The sequence below is a fragment of the Peromyscus maniculatus genome, chromosome 20 (assembly GCF_049852395.1).
Source record: "Peromyscus maniculatus bairdii isolate BWxNUB_F1_BW_parent chromosome 20, HU_Pman_BW_mat_3.1, whole genome shotgun sequence".
Classification (NCBI taxonomy): domain Eukaryota; kingdom Metazoa; phylum Chordata; class Mammalia; order Rodentia; family Cricetidae; genus Peromyscus; species Peromyscus maniculatus.
In genome coordinates this window covers 69,006,110-69,027,460 of record NC_134871.1, presented here as the reverse complement: position 1 = coordinate 69,027,460, position 21,351 = coordinate 69,006,110, and the positions used below count along the sequence as shown (strand labels likewise).

Sequence of the window (21,351 nt, the reverse complement as noted above, 5' to 3'; positions counted from 1 at the left end):
CTCAACACAGACTTGGGGCAAGCACCTTTACATAATTTTGTATTCCAAATAAAGTTAATTTTGACTCATTAGACTGATTCTCTGACCTTTAGTTTGGAAAGTATTGTTCAACCAAACTGACTGTTCTGGTGGGGAGACAGGAAGTGCCCCCCTCCTATGCTGCCTTAGCGGCAGTAAGAGGGGAAGGGGAGTTCGTGCCTTCCTGCCCGCCAGGTGAGTATGTGGTGGGAGCTTCAGCTTGCTGACTCGGGTTCTCTCCTCAGAGTTCCATGAACCTGCCTCCTGACAAGGCCCGGCTCCTGCGACAGTACGACAACGAGAAGAAGTGGGATCTCATCTGTGACCAGGTATGAGGTTGGCGGTCTGTGTGACCAGGTGTGAGGTGGCAGTCTGTGTGATCAGGTGTGAGGTGGCAGTCTGTGTGATCAGGTGTGAGGTGGCAGTCTGTGTCATCAGGTGTGAGGTTGGCAGTCTGTGTGATCAGGTGTGAGGTGGCAGTCTGTGTGATCAGGTGTGAGGTTGGCAGTCTGTGTGATCAGGTGTGAGGTGGCAGTCTGTGTGATCAGGTATAAGGTTGGTAGTCGGTGTGACCAGGTATGAGGTTGGCAGTCTGTGTGACCGGGTGTGAGGTTGGCAGTCTGTGTGATCAGGTATGAGGTTGGCAGTCTGTGTGATTGGGTGTGAGGTTGGCAGTCTGTGTGACCAGGTATGAGGTGGTGGTCTGTGTGGTCAGGTGTGAGGTTGGCAGTCTGTGTGATCAGGTGTGAGGTTGGCGGTCTGTGTGATCAGGTGTGAGGTTGGCAGTCTGTCTGATCAGGTGTGAGGTTGGCGGTCTGTGTGACCAGGTTTGAGGTGGCAGTCTGTGTGATCAGGTGTGAGGTGGCAGTTTGTGTGATCAGGTGTGAGGTTGGCAGTCTGTGTGATCAGGTGTGAGGTGGCAGTTTGTGTGATCAGGTGTGAGGTGGCAAGGTCAGGGAGGTAGCAGTCTGTGACACCTGGAGAAGACAGTAGGGCCAGAGGTGTTGGTAAGAGGCAGCCTTGATACGGGGTAGGTAAGCTGACGTTGTTCAGGGGCTGCCTAGTGTACAGTGATGCAGTGACCTGTCAGGGTCATCCGTGGGTCAGGTGGGCAGGTCCTCCAGAGGACTGTGTTCAGTGTAGGTGTGGGTCAGGTGGGCAGGTCCTCCAGAGGACTGTGTTCAGCGTAGGACTGTGACTGTGCCTGCAGCTGTGCTCAGGGACTCTGTCACTCTGGCCCAGACAGGACAGACAGTGAGGTGCTTCTCCTGCCAGCCACAGACTTCTAGGAGGGAGATGCCCTTGTCCCCTTGTGTAGTCAAGGACCACAGCTGTCCTTGCATGGATAGTGTCCAGAGCTGAGTAAGAAGAGAGCGCATTACTTTGCTGATAACCAGGGTATTGTAACACTCTCTGCCTAGGCTCTTTCTCCTGCACATTTGTCTTTGAACGCAAGGCTCAGCATGTGTCTTGGTGGGGACCTGGCGCAGAGTGTGGGCATTGTGTTTACATGGCACTCAGGCGCTGAGCTTTGTCATGAACAAATCTGTGGGTTTGTTTGTTTGTTTGTTTGTTTTTTCCAGGCCCTGAAAAAAACATAATAGCTAATGTTTGAGAGCTGATTATCTGTCAGGAATGCCACATATAGTAAAATATTTCATTTAACCTCACAAAATCCTCTGATAGTCCTCTTTCAGTCAGAGAACCCAGAGCCAGATTGGTCCAAGACATACAGGTGCAGGGTCTTTGCTGGCTGTTTTCTTCTATCGTGTCCTGTGCTTGCCACGGAGCTGGCATTATGATTCTGAGGTCCACGTCCAAGCTCTGGCCAGGGAAGGGTTTGGAGGACAGCAGTGCTGAAGTTACTTCCTTGATAAGCCCTCCCCTTTTGTTGTTTTGTTTTGTTTTGTTTTGTTTTGTTTTGTTTTGTTTTGTTTTGTTTTGTTTTGTTTTGTTTTGTTTTGTTTTGAAACAGGGTTTCTCTGTGTAGTAATGACTGTTCTGGAACTTGCTCTGTAGACCAGGCTGGCCTAAACTCAAAGAGATCCTCCTGCCTCCGTCTCCCTAGTGCTGGGATTAAAGGTGTGCACCACCACTGCCAGGCAAATTCTGCCCTTTTTTTAGGTTACATAATTTCAGTTTTTCTTGGAGTCTTGTTTGTTTTCAGGTCCTGTTTCTTAACATTATGTCATTCTCCTGGATCCCTCCCTGTATGCATCTCTTCCCCTGAGCTCTTCAGATAGCTTCTTTGTGGAGGGCTGTATAGGACCAGAATGCTGAGGGGTTTGTTGAGTCTCCTCTTGAGGGACCCAAATAGAGAGGCCATAGTCCAATGCTCTGTGGAAGGGTATTGAGAGAGAACCTAGCTGAGACCAGCTTTCAGCATTTGCTTGCTGGGGTCCAGTTCCTGGGCAAAGCACAGACAATGTACCTCCCTAAGACTAAGAACACAGCAAAGCTAGCTGAGCCCCAGCTGCAGAGTTTAGAACTACAAAAGCTAGATTCTTCGGGGCAAAGCTCCCCTCGCTGTGGCTTTCATAACCGCCTGCCAGTTAGCCAGTTCCATGTTCACGTGAGGTACCAGTCACAGCTGTGGTCCCCGCATCTTAGCAAGCGGTAGACTGGAATAGTCTCTGGCATAGAAAAGCATTGTGGATGCCAGGGAGCGTTGCCTGAGGAGGTGGGCATGTGCCCCGCGATTGGTCAGGGAAGGGAACCTAGGGTTTTGATGATGCTGAGGGGCAGGTGAGATCTGGAGACCAAGTCCCTCAAACAGCTCTGTAGGCATTCTCCGCCCTTAGACCTCCACGGACTTTGTGTTTCTGTGTGCACACATGTGTGTGTGTTTTCTTACAGGAACGATTCCAGGTGAAGAATCCTCCCCACACCTATATCCAGAAACTTCAGAGCTTCTTGGACCCCAATGTAACACGGAAGGTGACGTATAGGACGGAAAGGCCCTTCATGTCCTGGGGGTTGGGGCACAAACCTTTTGACTTGGGGCTAAGTATTTTGACACTGATTTTTGAATATTGGCAGTTAAATATCTGGGCTTTGAGGCCTAAGTGACTATCCAGTACTGGAGGGAAGGTCGGTAATTGCACATTGTCTTCCCCATGTTTTCTTTTCTGCCTCTCTTATTTGTAATATAAAAGTGCATAGCTGGGTATGACCAGTGTATGCCTGTGATCCCAGTACTTAGGTGACTGAGGCAAGAGGATTGTGAGTTCCAGGCCAACTCGGGCTACATAGCAAGGTGCTGTACCTCCCCTTCCCGACAGACAGACAGACAGACAGACAGACAGACAGACAGACAGACAGACAAGGTTGATGGAGGGAGGTTAGAGAGATGACGCAGCAGTTAAGGGAACTTGCTGTTTTTCCAGAAGACCCAGGTTTAGTTCCCAACACCCACATGGTGGCTTACAACCCCTGTAACTCCACTTCCAGGAAACCCAGCATCCTCTTGTGGCCTCTATCGGCAATGTATGCATATGGTACATAGACATACATGCAGGCAAAACACTCATACACAGAAACATAGATAAATAAAATCGTAAAGAAAAGTAGTTGACAGGGAATGTCTGTCAAGTGACCAAAGATTCCATGTTTACAGAAGTTCAGGAGGAGAGTTCAGGAGTCAACCAAGGTCCTGCGGGAGCTGGAGATCTCACTTCGCACCAACCACATTGGGTAAGTCAGGCCCGGCCATCCTGGCCTCGCTCCCTGACACCAAACACTGTCAACCACATGGATTTTGGTTCCCTTTGTTGGTTTATCCTTCCTGCCATGAAGCAAGGCTGTCCCTTGAATAGCATTTGGCTCTACAGAGCTCTAGATAAGCGCTTTCTAGCTTTTCTACCCTTCAGTTCTGCCAGCTGCTGACCAGTTACTTCTGGCAAGCCTGGGGCCTCTCTTGGGGTCCTGTGGCTTTGAGTAGAAGACATTCCCATAGCAGCTAAGACTGGAGTCTGCCTGTGGTCTGGTCCTGGGCCAGGAGAGGCCCAGCAAAGGTTGGGATGTGAGAATATATTATATTGAATAGATGAAACCTAGTTCCTAATTGATGACTAGTTAGACTTTTTGGTGCACAGATTGTTTGTTTGTTTGTTTGAGAAAAGAAGAAGAAAAAAAAAACTTAGTACATAAGCAGAAGAGGCTTCCTGAAGCACCAAAGAAAGATGTGAGACAGAGAGGCCCGGGCACTGGGCGTCTGTCCTCACAGATCCTGTTGCTGTCAACACATTGCGATCTGTGGGGGTCTTTCAGACCGAGTGGGGTACCAAGTGGTGCTGAGGGAGCTCAGGGCTGATGCAGGAGGGTCAGGAGGGACAATGCCTCAGTCCTGTGATGCTGTCCCAGCGAGAGTGAGAAAGAGATGAGAAGAGGGAGACAGGTGTGTGCATACCTGTGCAGAAGGGATAGTGAGGTGGGACCCCAGCACCTGGGGTGGGGCCTCCCCTCCGTGGGTGAGCAGCAGAAGGTGAGGTGGGGTTTCTGGGCAGATGCCAGCCTGAGTCCCTGAGCTTCCTGAGAGCAAGGTGGACAGAGCCAAATGACCTCATCAGCTTTTCCTCTTCTGTCAGAGCAGCAGCCTGCTTGTCTACCTCCAGGCCAGACCTGCCTGGAGCTGTCGGGGGGAAGGACATCTGCCTGTGGCCAGCTGCAGCAGCGGTCAGAAGGGAAGTGGCACAGGAGAGGACAGGAAAGGGACAGTTCCTGAGGTTGGGAGCTGGGCTGTGCTAGCCAAAGCACGGCTTCCATACCAGTCATCTGTGACCCAGACATGGAAAGCCACGGAGAAAGGTGTGGCCAAGCCCTCCTATCCCTCCACTCCCAAAAATCTCACAGAAGGAAAACTAGGAAAGTTCATCAGTCGGGCTGTGTGTTTGGTCAAGAGTGACACTGTGGCTGTCCTGAGCACCATCTGGTACCTGCACCAGTCCTCAGGGCCCCTCTCAGGTCTTGCAGTCTTCTGTGAGGGTGGGGGTCTGCTCTCCTTAGATAAGGGTCACAAAGTACCAGTCCCTGTGATTGGCATAGTTCCTAGGCCCCAGGGCTGCTTGGCAGTTGCCCCACAAGTTGGAAGTCTAGAACCAGCCCCTGGCTCCCAGGGAAGAGCTTAGTTGTGACCTTTTAGAAGCCCCTGCCGTCCAATCTGAGGCCTCTCTGGTTGGCTCTATGAAGACGACAGACTCTTTGTCTTCAGGAAGTTTGTCCGGCTAGTGAGGGGTCATGGGGGGTTCCACAGGACTGAGCCTACTGGCAGTGGATGGGGACTCGTGCTGCAGGGTGACGCTGCCCCAGCGCAGGATTCCAGAGCGCTCTAGCTCTTCTAGTTTGTATTGGTTTTTCTGCCTTGTCAAAGTGCCCTTTAACCTCTCCTTCAAAGTGTCAGGATCCCTAAAATAGCAGTGTAGACTCAGACAGGAAATGAGAAGGGGGTGGGGAGCTGGAGAGCAGACAGACAGGAAATGGGAGGCCTGTCGGCCCCCAGAGAGGAAGCTCACTTCAGGCGGCTCCAGTGTCAGCTTCAGCTGAAGCTTGCTGCCAAATCAGCCAAGCCTGGTGCTCCAGGTCCAGCCTCTCTCAGCTCCGGGTGTGGCTGCCCAGCATGGAGCCGGTATCCAGCTGTGGGGTAAAAGCCCTGCAGGGCGGATGGATGCAGCTGCTTTATGTGGTCCCATGGACATTCCAGAGTGAATAGAGCACTCAGGAGAACAGTGGGTACAGTGGACTGAACTTGTCATACAACAGTCCCACCAACTCGGAGGGAATTGGCTCTTCACTTTTTTTCCAGAAGGAAAGCAAAAATGCCCCAGGTCATTGTCCTTCTGTCCGCCCACCTGCTGCCTTCCTTCCCACATTCTCATGTGACTGGGAGTCATGTCATACTGGAGTTTGAGTTCCTAAGTGTCCTCGACCTTTTTCAGTTTGCCAGACTCACTCCAGTTGAACACAGAACTCACACAGCAATCTTTGCTCATTGCTTCTCAAGACTGAACTCAGTGGAGAGCCCCTTGGCCCAGTAAGGATCTCTGACTGAGATTTATGGCATAGGGGACTTGCTGGCTTTTTCAGACACAGCTCTGTGAGTGGTAAATGCTCTGGATGCCTCCTCAGTTCTTCCAGCACACAGTGGGAAAGGGCTTCGTGCCTCACATTGTATCAGATCAAAGGGATACAGGAAATAATTGGGTTATAGCCTTGGCCCACTAGGAGAGACTGGCTGGAATCTTGTTGGCTGGAGCTCATCTGTGATAAGGCAAGTGGTGTTGGAAATACTTTCCCTATCTCTGGCTCCCCTGCCTGTGGGAGGTCCAGGCTCCTGACAAGATCACAGATCGATGTTGTAGATGTTGGCTTTCAGGATTTTCTCAGCCTGACACTAGGTTCCAGTAGGTTACAGGAGCACACATTTGTTGCTAGATTGCTGGGTCAGAGCCCTCCACTAAGCCAAACCAGTTTACAGACTCCATCCGCTGTTTCCTGTGTCTGCAGGTGGGTGAGGGAGTTTCTCAATGATGAAAACAGAGGCCTGGACGTGCTGGTGGATTACTTGTCATTTGCCCAATGTTCTGTCATGTGAGTACCACAAGGGCTAAGGTTGGGGACCCACTGGGAAGGAAGCACATAGTCCTGTCTATTTAGAACAGTGAGGGCTGGGGATGCAGAGCAGCGGAACCATGCCTGCCATGTGCTAAGGCTGAGGGTTCAGTCTCCAGCATGGGAGGAGATGGGGGAGGAGGAGAAGGAAGGGTGAGATCCCAGCAGAGAAGATGGCAATGGGCAAGTCAAGACAGGAGGAAGTAGCCCAGGTGTTAGTGTGAAGTGAGCAGGCAAGACAAGGGACGATCAGGAACCAGCAAGGGTCGGCCTGATAGCTGGAGTGGAAGGCATGTTCTGGGGGAGCACGATGAGAACAGTATGGAAAGGGAGCTTGGAATCAAAACCCAAATGATCTAAGTGCCAAACTACAGGCCAAGAAAATATCCTGGCTCCTCAGGGAAATGCCTTGGTAGGGTTTATCCATTTCTACAAAATTGAATATTCATGAGACACTGAGATGTGAGAGGGTTACTACAGGCCTGTTGTTGAAGAAGTGCAGTGAGCATGACCTTTGACCTGAGCAGACAGATGAAGCATTTGGGAGCATTTTCCAAATACCCTTTTCACGTGGAGGGTTGGCACAGGGTGCTGGCATGGCGCAGCGCAGTGAACGAGGGCTTGTGAGCCGCACAAAGTTGTGTCGGGCGCTATCTGTGGAACCTGGAGCAGCCTTGTCCTCCTCACTGAAGGGATTAGATGAGAAGTGTGTCTCACACCTCGCATTTGGAACATAGGCCTCCTCTCTGGTGACTGCCCTGTTGTTAATTTATTAGCTGGGTAATATGCCTGCCTGTAATTTCCAGATGTATGGAAAGAAGGCTGCCTGTGATGGTAAATGACGTCACCAACATGTGCAGTCTTACACCTAGACAATCAGCCTAGGGAGATCGGGTCCCGGTTTTGCTCTCAACTTCCCATGGTGCCCTAGTATTGAATGTTCCTAGTCTGGAGAAGCCCAGGCTTGAGCCTTGGACCTTGCCTAGACTTTAGCTTTTATGCTGTCCCTGCCCTTATGCCCAGTGGGTCTCCTCAAGGGCGCACACGGAAGCCTCTCCAGATGCTGCTTCCCTGTAACCCTTCCCAGGTCATCTTCTTTAACCTAGAGTAGACCACTCTCCATCCAGATCGCTGCAGAACTCATACCTCGTGATCCTCCTGTCCCTTTAAATAATCTTTTTATAGAAAGAGATGGAAAAAACAATTTACTTAAGTGAATTTTTAGTTCAGAACTTTTATAGTAAAAAGATGTAGATCATTTCCCCAAATGTGCCTGTCTTTCTTGAAAAGCAAACAAACCCCAGTTTCTCTCAACCAAGAATACACCAGACGTTTAAAGCTTTGGTGTCTAGGGCAGTGCCTTTGGGAGCAAAGAGTCCAGGGAGTGAGAGAGAATAAGTTTTGAGAAGCCTTGAGAGGAAAGAGGTGCGTCCGCATAGTTTGAGAGAAGGTGTGTATTTGTAAACGACACATCCCATGCCGAGGAGTGCCATGTTGGTGGGTGGACATCACCCCTGTCAAAACTCTGAAGCTGACTGGGTTGCCCTGTGAACTTCCTCCTGAAGTCAGGACTCTGATGACTACTGCAGCCTCCTCTGGAACTTCCAGCACCTGTGGTGTGCCTCGTTCCAGAAAGCCCAGGCCTTTGACACTGGGCCTTCATGTGGAGCGAGATGTCCTGTGGGAAAAAGCCTTGGGAGACATGCCCTAGTTCTTAGTGGCTACAGGGGCACAGGGGAGGAGGGATGGGCGAAACTGCTTCTCAGGGTGTGTACTCTGAAGAAATGTAAGGGACGGCCCGGGTGGTGTGTAATCTCGGTTATCCTCTTTGCCCTGAGCACAACTCTCATGGTAAGGGACACGTAACAGGAAGTAGCCCAAATGACCCGTCAGCCTCAGCCCAAGGTTTTCTTTCGTCTGGGGAAGCTGAGGCTGGGGAGGAAGACCCAGAAGCCTCCTCTAGTCAATCGCAGAGAAAAAGGCCCGGGGTGTAGCTCACTGGGCCCTCCTGTTAGCATACTAGCCTAGCATGATTAGCTATTCCTTGGCACTAAAAAGCCAAACAACGCCAGTCCACAGAAGCCAGTGGTAGGATGGGACAGTGATGTACTTCCTAAGCTTCAAGGACCAACTTTGGATTTTCAGGAACCCCCATTGTTATCCTTCCAGGCCTATCCAATTCTCGATGACCTAGCTACTTTAGGTGCTCTGAGTACTTAGCCACTGCCGTTGTCCAGTGAGCGAGACCTGCAGCTGGCCCATCCCTCTGCTCTCTTGAGTATAGATTGGTTTAAGTAGAGCTGTGGTGATTCGAGATGTCCCGTTTGAAGCTAGGAGCGCAGAAAACCAGCCAGCCCCCGCAGTCCTTGGGCCACGGAGAAACCTTCAGATCTCCCTCCCAGAGCTGTTTGAGCCTTCTCTGCCCTGGCTGACGTCGATAGCTCCAACTGGGATTAGGTCTCGGATGCCTAATTCTGTGTTCTCTCCTTGCTGCCCTTGCTTTGTGTTGCCACAGAGGCCTGAAGAGGGGGGGTGGGCTTGCTGGGGCTTGGCACCGAGTTCCTCTTGTGTATGTGCCCGCGTGTGCGCACGTGTGTCCTTCCGTGCTCCAGGTTTGACTTTGAGGGTCTGGAGAGTAGCGATGACGGTGCGTTTGACAAGCTCCGGTCCTGGAGCAGGTCAATCGAGGACCTGCAGCCGCCCAGCGCCCTGTCAGCCCCCTTCGCCAACAGCCTCGCTCGCTCTGCGCGCCAGTCCGTGCTCCGGTACGTGTGCGCTTACTCTGCCTCCCCGCACCCCCTCCCCCCCCCCAGCCCCGTCCAGGTCTTGGGAACCGGTGAGTGCTCATGCCCCTCCTCCACTCTTGCTTCCAGGCTCAGCTCTCTTGCCCTCTGCCTGCTCGCCTGTCTCTCATCTTCTCTCTGTCTCCCTGACTCTGCCCAGCAGTCTGTCCTGGGTAAGTACACGGTCCTCAGCTGTGCCACCCCACCAGGAGTTCCAGCTCTCCCTTCCTCCAGCCCTCACTCTGGAGCCATTCCTTCCTGACCTTGGGCAGGGCTTGGGCTTTGCTGGCTGATTCGCCTCCTGCCCTCGAGAACTCTTCCCGTCAGTGGCTTGAAGCCCAGCCCCACCTGCCTGCTGCTCCTTCCTTTCCCTTCAGGTCTTTCCTAAGTCACGCTTTCATTTGTCTCTGGGTTCTCAAGAGCAGTCCTGTTGGTGAACTGGAGCCTTTTACTAAGAGGCTGTCCTTGCACACCCATAGCTTTTTCCTTTGGCCTGTCTCCTCCACGGCTCTGCTGCTTTCTCTCCTTGGGTTTTGTGTCCTGAACACTGCTCACCCCTCTGGTCTTGCAGGAACAGATTCCATGTGTGTTTCCTCTTCTCACAAAACATTAGGACAGTGGAGGGGTGATACAAAGCCAGGCATAGCCCTAGCCTTTGTAAGGCCTGTGGAGGTCTCTGCTCTGCCTTTGGGGGCTTTAGAGTGGGGAGCGAGCAGAGATGCACCTGCCCCACTGAACGCGCCAAGATGTGGTAACTCACAGTAGAGCAGGGAGTCTCAGATATGTGTCTTTGTGAGCCATCCCAAGAACCACAAAGTCCTCGAAACAGTCTTATATTTCCGAGGGTGCCTGGGGTTAGAGTGTTTGACAGAGTATAAAGCTAGGGTCCCAAGGAGGTGAACAGAAGCCGATGCCCCTACCTCCTGCACCCTGGCTGTCTTAGCCGTTGGTACAAGGTCCTCTTTCCCCATTCCGTCTGCGTCAAGGGCAGCCTAGTGCCCTAGAGCCTTCACCAGCAGTCCTTGTCCCCAGCCTGATCACGTGGCACTTCCCCCAGGTACAGTACTCTCCCTGGCCGCAGGGCCCTGAAGAACTCCCGCCTGGTGAGCCAGAAGGATGATGTCCACGTCTGTATCCTTTGTCTCAGAGCCATCATGAACTATCAGGTAGGGGGTGATGCTCACTACTTCTTCTGCCTCCTGTGTTAAACCAAGACAGCTGAGCACCAGCTTGTGGAAGATTTGCTATTGGGGGACCTGCTGGCTTCCCCTTTCCCACCATCAAGGGCCTCTCCTCTCCTTTCCTTTGCAGTATGGCTTCAACTTGGTCATGTCCCACCCCCATGCTGTCAATGAGATTGCACTTAGCCTCAACAACAAGAATCCAAGGTACGTTCCTTCCTTCCTCATTGTGCCCAGATATCTGAAGATCCTGACTTATCTTTGACAAGTCCTACCTGCTTTGGGGTCTGTCAGTCAGGGTCTCCTCTGCTGGAGAAGTGTCTAAGGACATGAACTGTGGTGGCTTGGAGGGAACCAAGGATGTTAATCTTCCTTCATCCTTAGGACCAAAGCCCTGGTCTTGGAGCTGCTGGCAGCTGTGTGTTTGGTGCGGGGAGGTCATGAAATCATCCTTGCTGCCTTTGACAATTTTAAAGAGGTTAGTCAGCTGCATGTCCCGTGTCCCCCCCCCCCCCCCCCCCCCCCCGTGTGTGTGTGTGTGTGTGTGTGTGTGTGTGTGTGTGTGTGTGTGTGTGTGTTAGAGGAAAATGTTGGGATCTCTAGTGATTTTAAAATAACTGCTTGACTGAGCAGCCTGCTTCAGAGTGAGAGCAGAACTAAAGAAAAGCAGAGCTTAAGTCTCTAGATCTTGTTCCATGACACCTCCCAGTCAGCCAGTTAATGATGCTCTGGGATAGACTGCAGTGTCTAACCTGATATTGCCAGAATCACCAAAGGAGCTTATTGAAAATGCAGACTGGGGCTAGAGAGATGGCTCAGTAGTTAGAGCCTTTGCTGACCTTGGAGAGGCCCTGGATTCAGTTTTCAGTGGCTCACAACTAACTGCCTCTCGTTCCAGTTCCAGAGGATCTGGTGCCCCCTTCTGGCCTCCACAGGCACAGTACACATATACATATGCATTTATGTAGGCAACACACACAAGTTTTTCTTGTTTTAGGCACAGGCTCTCCTCCTGACCCACTGGAGTGGAGCCTGGGCATCATCTTCACTTTATAAGACTCCCCAGGTGGTTCTGCCGCGGCCAGCTCACAGGTGGGATCCAAAGCAAGCATATTCTCAGGGACGGAAGAGAGAACTCGGGTGTGGAATTTTCCCCTCCTGAGGTCTACCTCTGAAACCCCAGTTTGCTTCAACATGGGATTCCTCAACATCCAGCCACAGCTGTGGGCCTGCCCCTTCCTCCTCTCTGGGCCTCTTCCCTCGCATCCATTGTTTGGTTCAGGAAATAGCTCTTCCTCCTTAAAGTTCAGAAACTCAAAGGAGCCCTGGACCCTTTTCAGCAGAGGGCTTTGCTGCGAACTGACTCCTCCTCCATGTCCCCTGGGGCCCAACCTCCTGCCACCGCCATGGCTCAGCTCCTGTCCTCCTGTAGTGTGACAGCTTCAGATCTGCTGTGTGTCTTTCTGGACCACTTTAGAGACACTGAAATCCTGGGCTGTACTGGATTCCCTCCGTGGTGGAGGGTCAGAGACCCGGGGCCAGATTCCAGGTCCTGGGTTTTCTTCTGGTGTCCAAAATGGCACAGTCCCCAGATAGAGTTAGGGTTAATTTGTTTTTATTTATTTATTTATTTATTTATTTTTTTTTTTGGTTTTTCGAGACAGGGTTTCTCTGTGTAGCTTTGCGCCTTTCCTGGAACTCACTTGGTAGCCCAGGCTGGCCTCGAACTCACAAAGATCCACCTGCCTCTACCTCCCGAGTGCTGGGATTAAAGGCGTGCGCCACCACCGCCCGGCTTGTTTTTATTTTATTTATTTACATATATATTTGGGTCTCCTTTGTCTGTTTGTTTGTTTGTTTGTTTGTTTTTTTAAAGACAGATTTTTACTTTACAGCCCAAGCTGGCTTCACTTAGGCAGTCCTCCTGCTTCAGCCTCCTGAAGGCTAGCTAGGAAATCAGGGGCCAGCCACCATGCCACACCAAGTTGTGGCTAAACTTGGTGTCTTTGCCCTCATGTTCCTGGGACCCGGAGGTTGGGGACTTGGGTTCTGCAGGGTACAGATCTGAGGAACGTTTGCACCCTCAGGTGTGTAAAGAACTGCATCGGTTTGAGAAGCTAATGGAGTATTTCCGGAATGAGGACAGCAACATTGACTTCATGGTGAGGACCTGGGACAGGTGCATGCTATGCCTGCCCCTCGAGCTTTGTGCTGCTGAAGCCGGGCCACACTCACAGTGTGTTCTGAGAGTCTGCCTCCCCCCCCTACCCCCCAGGTGGCCTGCATGCAATTCATCAACATTGTGGTGCACTCAGTGGAGGACATGAACTTCCGGGTCCACCTGCAGTATGAGTTTACCAAGTTGGGGCTGGAGGAATTCCTGCAGGTAAACTGGAGAGGGTCTTCAAAAGGTGAAGTGTTGTAGGGTAGAGAATCAGCTTAGACACAGCACAGAGGGCCTAGATGGTTCTGGAACCTGCCTGTGTCCTTTGGCCTGAGACGGAGGCTCTTCTGCCAGTGTCTGTCTTCCCAGTGAAGCAGCTCTGTCAGGGCCAGCCAGGCAGGGGTGGGGCTGGAAGACCCCGGCTACATGCTCTCGGAGTGATGCTTCCTCTCAGATCTCCTCTGACTCCCGCACTTGCTACTCTCTTTCCTTAGAAGTCAAGGCACACGGAGAGCGAGAAGCTGCAGGTGCAGATCCAGGCATACCTGGACAATGTGTTCGATGTGGGGGGGTTGTTGGAAGATGCTGAGACCAAGAACGTAGCCCTGGAGAAGGTGGAGGAGCTGGAAGAGCACGTGTCCCACGTAGGTATCCTCGGCTTGCCAGGAGCCACTGGGAGGCTGGGAGAATGGGCACAACTAGGTTCCAGGAACCCTGAGCTGACCTGCCGGCCTCCAGATTGAGCCACAGGAAGGCTCTTGAACCACTGAGTCTCTCTAGACCCCACTCTGGCCCAGGCCACTGGACACTACTCACTGGAATGTGCTGACCTCCATGGCTGGGTAGAAGATGGCCTTAAACTGGGGACGGACTGTACCGTTTGCCTTGTACCTGTCGCTGTTTCCTAGTATCAGGACTCCTGGCCCCTGAGAGCCATGTAGGGAAGTCACTTGAACAGACTGCTTTGGGGCACTGCTTTTCAGGTCCTGGTTTGGCTTCAAGTTATGCTGAGTGTTCAGGCTCGAACACAGCCTTGAACAGGCCTTCTCCATTTTGTAGCTCACAGAGAAGCTGCTGGACCTGGAGAATGAGAATATGATGCGGGTGGCGGAACTGGAGAAGCAGCTGCTGCAGCGGGAAAAGGAGCTAGAGAGCATCAAGGTGCCAGTGGGGGGACAGGTGGGGGGCTGCTGCTGACCCGGGAGAGCATCAATGTGCCAGTGGGGGGACAGGTGGGGGGCTGCCGCTGACCCGGGGCCCAGTCCACAGGGCTTTCCCCTTCTAACCAAACCATGTCAAGGAACGAAACTGATCTACCCTCAAGGCACTCAGGCAAGGGTGGACTGGTGATCTTGAGCTCTTCCCCTTTTCTATCTGGAGAGAGAGGTTGAAGCTAGAGTTGGCCAGACACAGAAGAGAGTGGGAGCAGCCATCTTCTTCCTGCCCACTTGCTGGCTTTTTCTCCACATGCACCTTTGCTCTGCTTACTGAGCATGCTCAGAGTAGCCAAGTCTATTTATTAGACTGTCTACAGGTGTCCTCTGAAGGGCAGGACTTCTCACAGTTCAGTCCCTTGTGTTCTTGCACCTAACTTTATAATTTAATTACAAAGCTGTGCTACAACCTCCTTTTTCTTGCAGAAGAATATGATTATGTTGGCTCCTGAGCTCAGCTCAGTGTGTATCTGCTCTTCCCTGCTAAGTTCTATACAAGGAGCTAGGGGGTACAGAGCTCACCAAGACAAGGCTTATCTGTGAGGCTTCCATCTGAGCAGTTATCCACAGCCAAAGAAATAAAGACAATAATGGAGGTCTGTGGAGAGAGCAGCTGTGCCCATCTGGCAGGGGACCCATGGGAGTTTCAGATGAGGGGCATCCTTTTCCTTCAGCCTTGAGGGGCCCCTGCAGTGAGAACAGGCTTGAGCAGAGTGAAGGACGTATCAGGATACCCGTGGAAGCAAGCTGATTCTTCCCCTACTTCTGCCCACTACACCTCAGCTTTGCTGTCCTCCGACCGGAATTCCTTCTGTGTTGAGCACCCTCACTGAGATGACCCCAGCTCCTTGGGAGTCTGTCTGTTGGGCAGGACTCCTGCCGCCCAGGGGAAGTGATTGTTGTACCCTCAGCCCATTCTTCCTCCTGTTGCTGTCTGCCTGACAGGAGACATACGAGAACACAAACCACCAGGTGCACACTCTTCGGAGGCTCATTAAAGAAAAGGAGGAGGCCTTCCAACGCCGATGCCACCTGGAGCCGAGCGCGCGGGGCCTGGAGGCCGTAGGTGGTAGCGAGGCCCTAGCCAGGATAGGCCCTACAGAGTTGGGTGAGGGCATGCCACCCTCTGACCTGGACCTGCTGGCTCCAGCCCCACCTGCTGAGGAGGCCCTTCCTCTGCCCCCTCCACCGGCTCCGCCTTTGCCCCCACCCCCTCCTCCACTACCAGGTAACTGAGACTTCCAAGCTGGCAGGGGCAGGTTTTTTTGTGAGGCCAAGACCCTAGTCTCAGGGAGTCGCTAGGAAATTGCATCATTTGAGGGCTGGGGGGATATCAAGTCAGGATGAGAGGGCTAAGGGGGACCAGAATTTGGGGAATCAGATGAAGGAATGTTGGAAGCAGGTTTTGCTTCAAGGCTCTCTGGGTGCTGCTCTTAATGACTCCGAAGGTAGCCAGGCAGAGGGCTACGCAGAAGAAACCCCGTCAGTGATGCTGGTCACTGTCCCCTTCAGCAGCCTGGATTGGCTTGATCAGACTCTCCACAGCGTCCTCTCTGGGTCTCTAAGGACAGGTGGTGCAGGCAGAGCTTGAGCAGCCTGGAAGGAGTCTTGGGACCTCTGGGTCACTGTGGCATGTTTTCTTCCCCAGACAAGTGTCCCCCTGCCCCACCTCTCCCTGGTGCTGCTCCTTCTGTGGTGTTAACAGTGGGCCTGTCAGGTGAGTGTCCTCAGGGCTCTGGGCAACACCGGTGGGGTTTTCCTTGGCCCTTGCCTCACACCTGGCCTCCTTCCAAAACTAGCCATTCGAATCAAGAAACCTATCAAGACCAAGTTCCGGCTGCCAGTCTTCAACTGGACAGCACTGAAACCCAATCAGATCAATGGCACTGTCTTCAGTGAACTTGACGATGAGAAGATCTTGGAGGTGACAGGGTTCTAGGGTCCAGAAGGGCGGGGTTGGGGTCTGGGACCAAGATGCCCTTACAGCCAGATCTGGTCTTGGAAGAGCTTTCAGGCGGAGCAGAACTGATGTTCTATCAGCTTTAGGGACCACGATTGGGTCCTTGCAGGGCATGTGGCAGCAGGTGTCGTCATAGTGTGAGCCTTCAACATCGTCCCTTCTTATCTGCTTCTGTCAGGACTTAGACCTGGACAAGTTTGAAGAGTTATTTAAGACAAAAGCTCAGGGTCCTGCCCTTGACCTCATCTGCTCCAAGAATAAGACAGCACAGAAGGCCGCCAGCAAGGTGACCCTTTTGGAAGCCAATCGTGCCAAGAACCTGGCTATCACCCTTCGCAAGGCTGGGCGCTCTGCTGAGGAGATCTGCAGGGCCATCCACACGTGAGGCTCCTACTAACTTGGCCCTGGTCCCCAGACAGCTATTATCCCAATTCTCCCCACAGCAGTGGGTTCTCCTAGACTCCAGGGCTCCTGCCAGGACTTGCTCACACTTCTCAGTCATCCACTGGCCCAAACGGAGCATATCGACTCCATGCATGGTGTCAGACACAGTGAGAGGACTGCACCTTCAGCCCGGAAGGAAGAGGTGTGGTAGGAAGAGTGTAGACGGGGATCCCGCCAGGTTAGCAGAGCACAGGTAGGAGAGCCAGGTGGCTGAGCACTGTAAGGGAAGACGCCCCAAGGAGGGTCTCAACTAAGACTGAAGGAAGTGCCCAAGTTGGTCCAAGTCCGGACCTGGAGGAAGCAGCGTGGTACACTTAGTACTGAAAATGAAACCTGCCTTTAGTGTTAGGCCAGACAGGGTAGAAAGTGGGCAGAGGTCTTGCAGCGACATCCCAGTTTCTTCACCTTTACCATAGCTGCAGAGGGAAGGCATTGAAGGACTTAACAATGGGAACATGGGGTCAGGCACGGTCTATGTGTCTGTAGTCCTAGCACTTTCATAGCAGAGGTAGGAGGCTTACAAGTTTGAGACTACCCTGGACTACATAGCAAGATCCTGTCTGAAACAACCACGGATATTCCCCCAGGAGTACTGTTAACATGACGACAGATAAAGCAGTGTGCTCTGCCTCTGGCTGTGTCCTGTGTGTTGGATGAGGGAAGATGTGGACAGATGTCAGAGCTGAACTGCTGCTCTTCCTGCACAGGTTTGACTTACAGACACTACCTGTAGACTTCGTGGAGTGCCTGATGCGCTTCCTGCCCACAGAGGCCGAGGTGAAGCTGTTGCGGCAGTATGAGCGTGAACGGCAGCCCCTGGAGGAGCTGGCCGCTGAGGACCGCTTCATGTTGCTCTTCAGCAAGGTGGAGCGGCTGACCCAGCGAATGGCTGGCATGGCCTTCCTGGGCAACTTCCAGGACAACCTGCAGATGCTCACACCGGTACAGCCTCTTCCCTAATCACCCTGTACTGCTGTCACTAGTCATGGCTGCGGTCCATCCTTCCAGCCCTACCCCTTGACCCCATCCTTCTCCCAACCTGGGTGACCCGGTATTCCTCCTGTTTTCCAGCAACTGAATGCCATCATCGCAGCCTCTGCCTCCGTCAAGTCCTCACAGAAGCTGAAGCAGATGCTGGAGGTTGGGGAAGGGGGTGACTGGGGTGCTGGTGGTCCCCAGTACTACTAGACAGAGGAGGAAGTCCTTGGGGCCTCTCGTGACCTGCCTTCTGCATCTTCGAACAGATCATACTTGCATTGGGGAACTACATGAACAGCAGCAAGCGAGGTGCTGTGTATGGCTTCAAGCTGCAGAGCCTGGATCTGGTAAGGTGGCAGGGGCAGCGTGTGCAGGGCGCCTGGAACACCGCGGTTAGAGCCAGGGTGCTCAGCTCTCTGTTGCCACCCCTGCCTTCCAGCTGCTGGACACCAAGTCCACCGACCGCAAGCTGACACTGCTGCACTTCATCGCCCTGACGGTGAGGGAGAAGTACCCAGACCTGGCCACCTTCTGGCAGGAGCTGCACTTTGTGGAGAAGGCTGCAGCAGGTGAGCGGCCCCCTGCCTGCCTCCAGCCCAGGGCAGTTTCAGTCTCCGGAAGCGGAGCTGGAGGAACACCTGGGCCACTTCTGGCTTTTATCTTCGTCCTTACTATTTCAAACTTTCCTCTCAAGCCATGAGCAGGGGCCACTCCAAAGGGAGCCCTCCTCTGAGCTCCAGTGGGATCAGGCTTCCCTTAGGCTGGCCCAGAGATTGCATCGCTCTACCATTTATACGATGTGGTTAGAAAACCTACACAGCCCCTACACACGCGCAGTACTGCTGTTTCTGCCCTGCCCATGAAGAAACCACAGCAGGCCCAAGGCAGCTCCAGCTTGGAGCCCAGCAGTCTCAGTGGTTTGTCTTCCTTTGCTGCCTCGTTCTTGGGGGTCATGAACTCTGACCCTCTATTCCTTCCCACTGCTGAGAGCTTAGTCTGCTTGACTTGGACTTAGCTACGTGTATGTCATTGGATGTCCATGTCATGGGGGAGAAAGTCTGCCATATCCTGAGCAAGCCTCTTGGTAAACAGTGTCCCTGGAGAACGTGCTGCTGGATGTGAAAGAGCTGGGCCGGGGCATGGAGCTGATCCGACGGGAGTGCAGCATTCACGACAACAGCGTCCTTCGCAACTTCCTCAGCACCAATGAAGGCAAGCTGGACAAGCTCCAGCGTGATGCCAAGACTGCCGAGGTGAGCCAGGATTTGGAGTAGGTAACAAACATCGAGAACAGCACTCTCCACCTGGGGGTCATGACCCCTATGGGGGGTCGCATGTCAGATATTTACATTATGATTCATAACAGTAGCAAAATTATGGTTATGAATTGGCAATGAAAGTAATTTTATGGTTGGGGATGACCACAGCATGAGGAACTGTACTAACGGGTCATAGCATTAGGAAGGCTGAGAACCCCTGGGCTAGAGCCAAGACACTAGGCAACTTTGTGTCAGCATCCAGCTGCAGTTCTGTGGGGCAGCTGGCCAGTTGTTAGGGAGCATGAGGTGGGCGTAACAAAGGACTTTAAAGACCGCAAACATCATCCATGTCTGGAGTTAGGGCTCTTGGGAACCTTGGGGACACCCACATTCTCCCTGGCTCACAGGGGCTTGGGAGTTGCTTTTCCTCCCTTTGGCGCTAGGCGTTGCCTTTTGTGGGCCTTGTGTCCATGTGTGAGTGCTTCTCCCCCAGGATGGCCCTGTCTGCCCCTTCTTTACCCAGGAGGCCTACAACGCAGTGGTGCGCTACTTTGGCGAGAGTCCCAAGACCACACCTCCTTCTGTGTTTTTCCCAGTGTTTGTCCGATTCATTCGTTCTTACAAGGTAAGCTGAAAAGTTCCTAGAGGAGTTGGGCTGAGAGAAAATGATTAGCTGGGAGAGCCTGTGCTCCAAGTCCGAGTCTTTTTCCAGTTCCTGAGGCCTAAGAAAGGAACCGCGGGAGCTGGTGACAGGCCTCTTAACCATGAACTGGTGGGCAGGGTGGGGTCCAGCCCCTTCCTTTCATTGTTTGGAGCAGGAAGTGCCCCTCCGGAGAGTGGCCACCTGGGGTGAGCTGGTCCCTCTGCCACCCACTCTTCATGCTCAGTGTCAGCCCCTCCTTTCCCAGCCTGTGAGAGCCTCTCGCTCCCCCTCTTGGTTCTCTCTAAGGAAGCGGAACAAGAGAATGAAGCTCGCAAGAAACAAGAGGAGGTGATGCGGGAGAAGCAGCTGGCTCAGGAAGCCAAGAAGCTGGATGCCAAGGTGGGTGGGACCAAGGGCTGGTCTGGAGAGCAGGGCAAAAAACTGAGGATGCAGGGAGCAGGGAGCCAGGAGGACATGGAAACCCAAGACACACCCACCCACACTCCCTCCCTTGGAGTGCCTGAGTTAGAGTCCAGAGGGAGGGCAGACCCTGACAGACAGGACGGACATAGGGTTTCTCTCCATAGGGCTTTTTTTTTTTTTTTTTTTTTTTTTTTTTAATTTTTCAAGACGGTTTCTCTGTGTAGTTTTGCACCTTTCCTGGAACTCACTTGGTAGCCCATGCTGGCCTCAAACTCACAGAGATCCGCCTGCCTCTGCCTCCCGAGTGCTGGGATTCAAGGCGTGCACCACCACGGCCCGGCCCTCGATAGGGCCTCTTAAGACTGCATCTCGGGACAGGAACCAGTTGCTTGTCAGGTTGATGACGACTTCCTTCCCCCTAACATTCGGCCCTAGACTCCATCCCAGAGGAACAAGTGGCAGCAGCAGGAGCTCATTGCAGAACTGAGGCGGCGCCAGGCTAAGGAGCACCGACCCGTTTACGAGGGGAAGGACGGCACCATCGAGGACATCATCACAGGTGGGACCTTTGTCCGCTGGGCCCCGTTCCCAAGCCTGAGCTAACCCCTTGGGTCCTTCTCCCTGGTCTGTCCCCTGTGAAAGCTGACCGCCGTCTCTCCTGGGCCACAGTGCTGAAGAGCGTCCCTTTCACGGCCCGCACTGCCAAGCGGGGCTCACGCTTCTTCTGTGACGCAGCCCACCACGATGAGTCCAACTGTTAGCCCTCAAGGCTGGGGCCCGACAGGTACTGGGCACCCTGGCTGCACTCTCTGCATGCCTTAGAAGCATCTGGTAGCAGCCTGCCAGGGATGGAGACACACTTCTTGCATGCTGCATGCTCTGAGAAACAGTTTATCCCCTGCATGTTTCCTCCCACTAATTCTGTCCTAGCTACTAGACCCAAGGGCTAAGGAGTCTCTGGCCAGAGTTGGAGCTATGCCAGAGCAGGCAGGCCCAGGCCTAATGTTTCTGATTCCTGAGGTTCCGTTCCTGGGGTATCCAGGATCCCTGCCTCCCCAAAGAGTTCTGGCAGTAGCTGCTACTCAGGGACACATGTCCCATGACCTCTGCTTCTTGACATCTAGTTGGCTTGTGGTCTTTTCCTGAGTGGCCTTCAGATCTGTTACCCTCTGAAAACCACTAGCAGTTTCTGTAGCTGGTCCTCCCTGATCCTCTTCATGGCTGACTCCTCCATCCCTGTCCTCCAGAAGGTATTGTCCTGCTCAGTCTCCCTGCCTGTTCACATGCATATGTCTTTCCCACAGGCTTCAACCACCAGCCCATGGTCATTTGCAACCAAGCCAGGAGTGCTGTACCACCCAGTGGCCCTCCTCGGGCTCCAGGTCCCCACTGAGATCCTCGTGGAGGCAGAAGTACTTTAATTCTGAGTCCTGCAAGTCTGTCTGGACAGTAGACCCGGGGCCCAGGGCCCAGCAGAAGGCTGTGCTGTTCCAGCCACAGCCACTCTGCCTCTGAGGCTGGATCTTCCCTGTGCCACTGGGTACTAGGTCTGTAGGGCCTGGCACTTCCCTAGTGCCTCCCATAATGCACCTTGCCCCCACAGTCTTCAGCTTCATTCAGGGCTGGGAAGAACCACTTCCAGCTTTGGCTCATGAGAGCAGACGGCCCCTCTTCCACT

General features: G+C 53.1%; 1 protein-coding gene across 3 annotated transcripts in view; it reads left to right on the top strand.

Annotated features, from left to right (window-relative positions):
* The window catches only part of Fmnl3 (formin like 3), a 53,181-nt gene extending 31,972 nt beyond the window's left edge, over positions 1–21,209 (top strand). Inside the window, exons 2-27 of one of the 3 annotated variants that reach the window (XM_076556777.1) lie at positions 264–347; positions 2,875–2,955; positions 3,635–3,711; positions 6,520–6,603; positions 9,237–9,389; positions 10,465–10,573; positions 10,719–10,795; positions 10,973–11,066; positions 12,676–12,750; positions 12,864–12,974; positions 13,247–13,396; positions 13,812–13,913; positions 14,912–15,194; positions 15,615–15,683; positions 15,766–15,890; positions 16,105–16,307; positions 17,078–17,312; positions 17,442–17,510; positions 17,615–17,695; positions 17,788–17,917; positions 18,441–18,601; positions 19,131–19,232; positions 19,557–19,649; positions 20,109–20,232; positions 20,343–20,457; positions 20,978–21,114. In XM_076556777.1, coding sequence (XP_076412892.1) covers positions 264–347; positions 2,875–2,955; positions 3,635–3,711; positions 6,520–6,603; positions 9,237–9,389; positions 10,465–10,573; positions 10,719–10,795; positions 10,973–11,066; positions 12,676–12,750; positions 12,864–12,974; positions 13,247–13,396; positions 13,812–13,913; positions 14,912–15,194; positions 15,615–15,683; positions 15,766–15,890; positions 16,105–16,307; positions 17,078–17,312; positions 17,442–17,510; positions 17,615–17,695; positions 17,788–17,917; positions 18,441–18,601; positions 19,131–19,232; positions 19,557–19,649; positions 20,109–20,232; positions 20,343–20,434 — 2,964 coding nt within the window. In that variant the 3' untranslated portion in view covers positions 20,435–20,457; positions 20,978–21,114. Of the gene's footprint in view, positions 1–263; positions 348–2,874; positions 2,956–3,634; positions 3,712–6,519; positions 6,604–9,236; positions 9,390–10,464; positions 10,574–10,718; positions 10,796–10,972; positions 11,067–12,675; positions 12,751–12,863; positions 12,975–13,246; positions 13,397–13,811; positions 13,914–14,911; positions 15,195–15,614; positions 15,684–15,765; positions 15,891–16,104; positions 16,308–17,077; positions 17,313–17,441; positions 17,511–17,614; positions 17,696–17,787; positions 17,918–18,440; positions 18,602–19,130; positions 19,233–19,556; positions 19,650–20,108; positions 20,233–20,342; positions 20,458–20,977 lie in introns of all 3 variants that reach the window. The other 2 variants (XM_076556778.1, XM_076556779.1) reach the window with 2 other exon arrangements.
* The last annotated feature ends 142 nt before the right edge of the window (positions 21,210–21,351 follow it).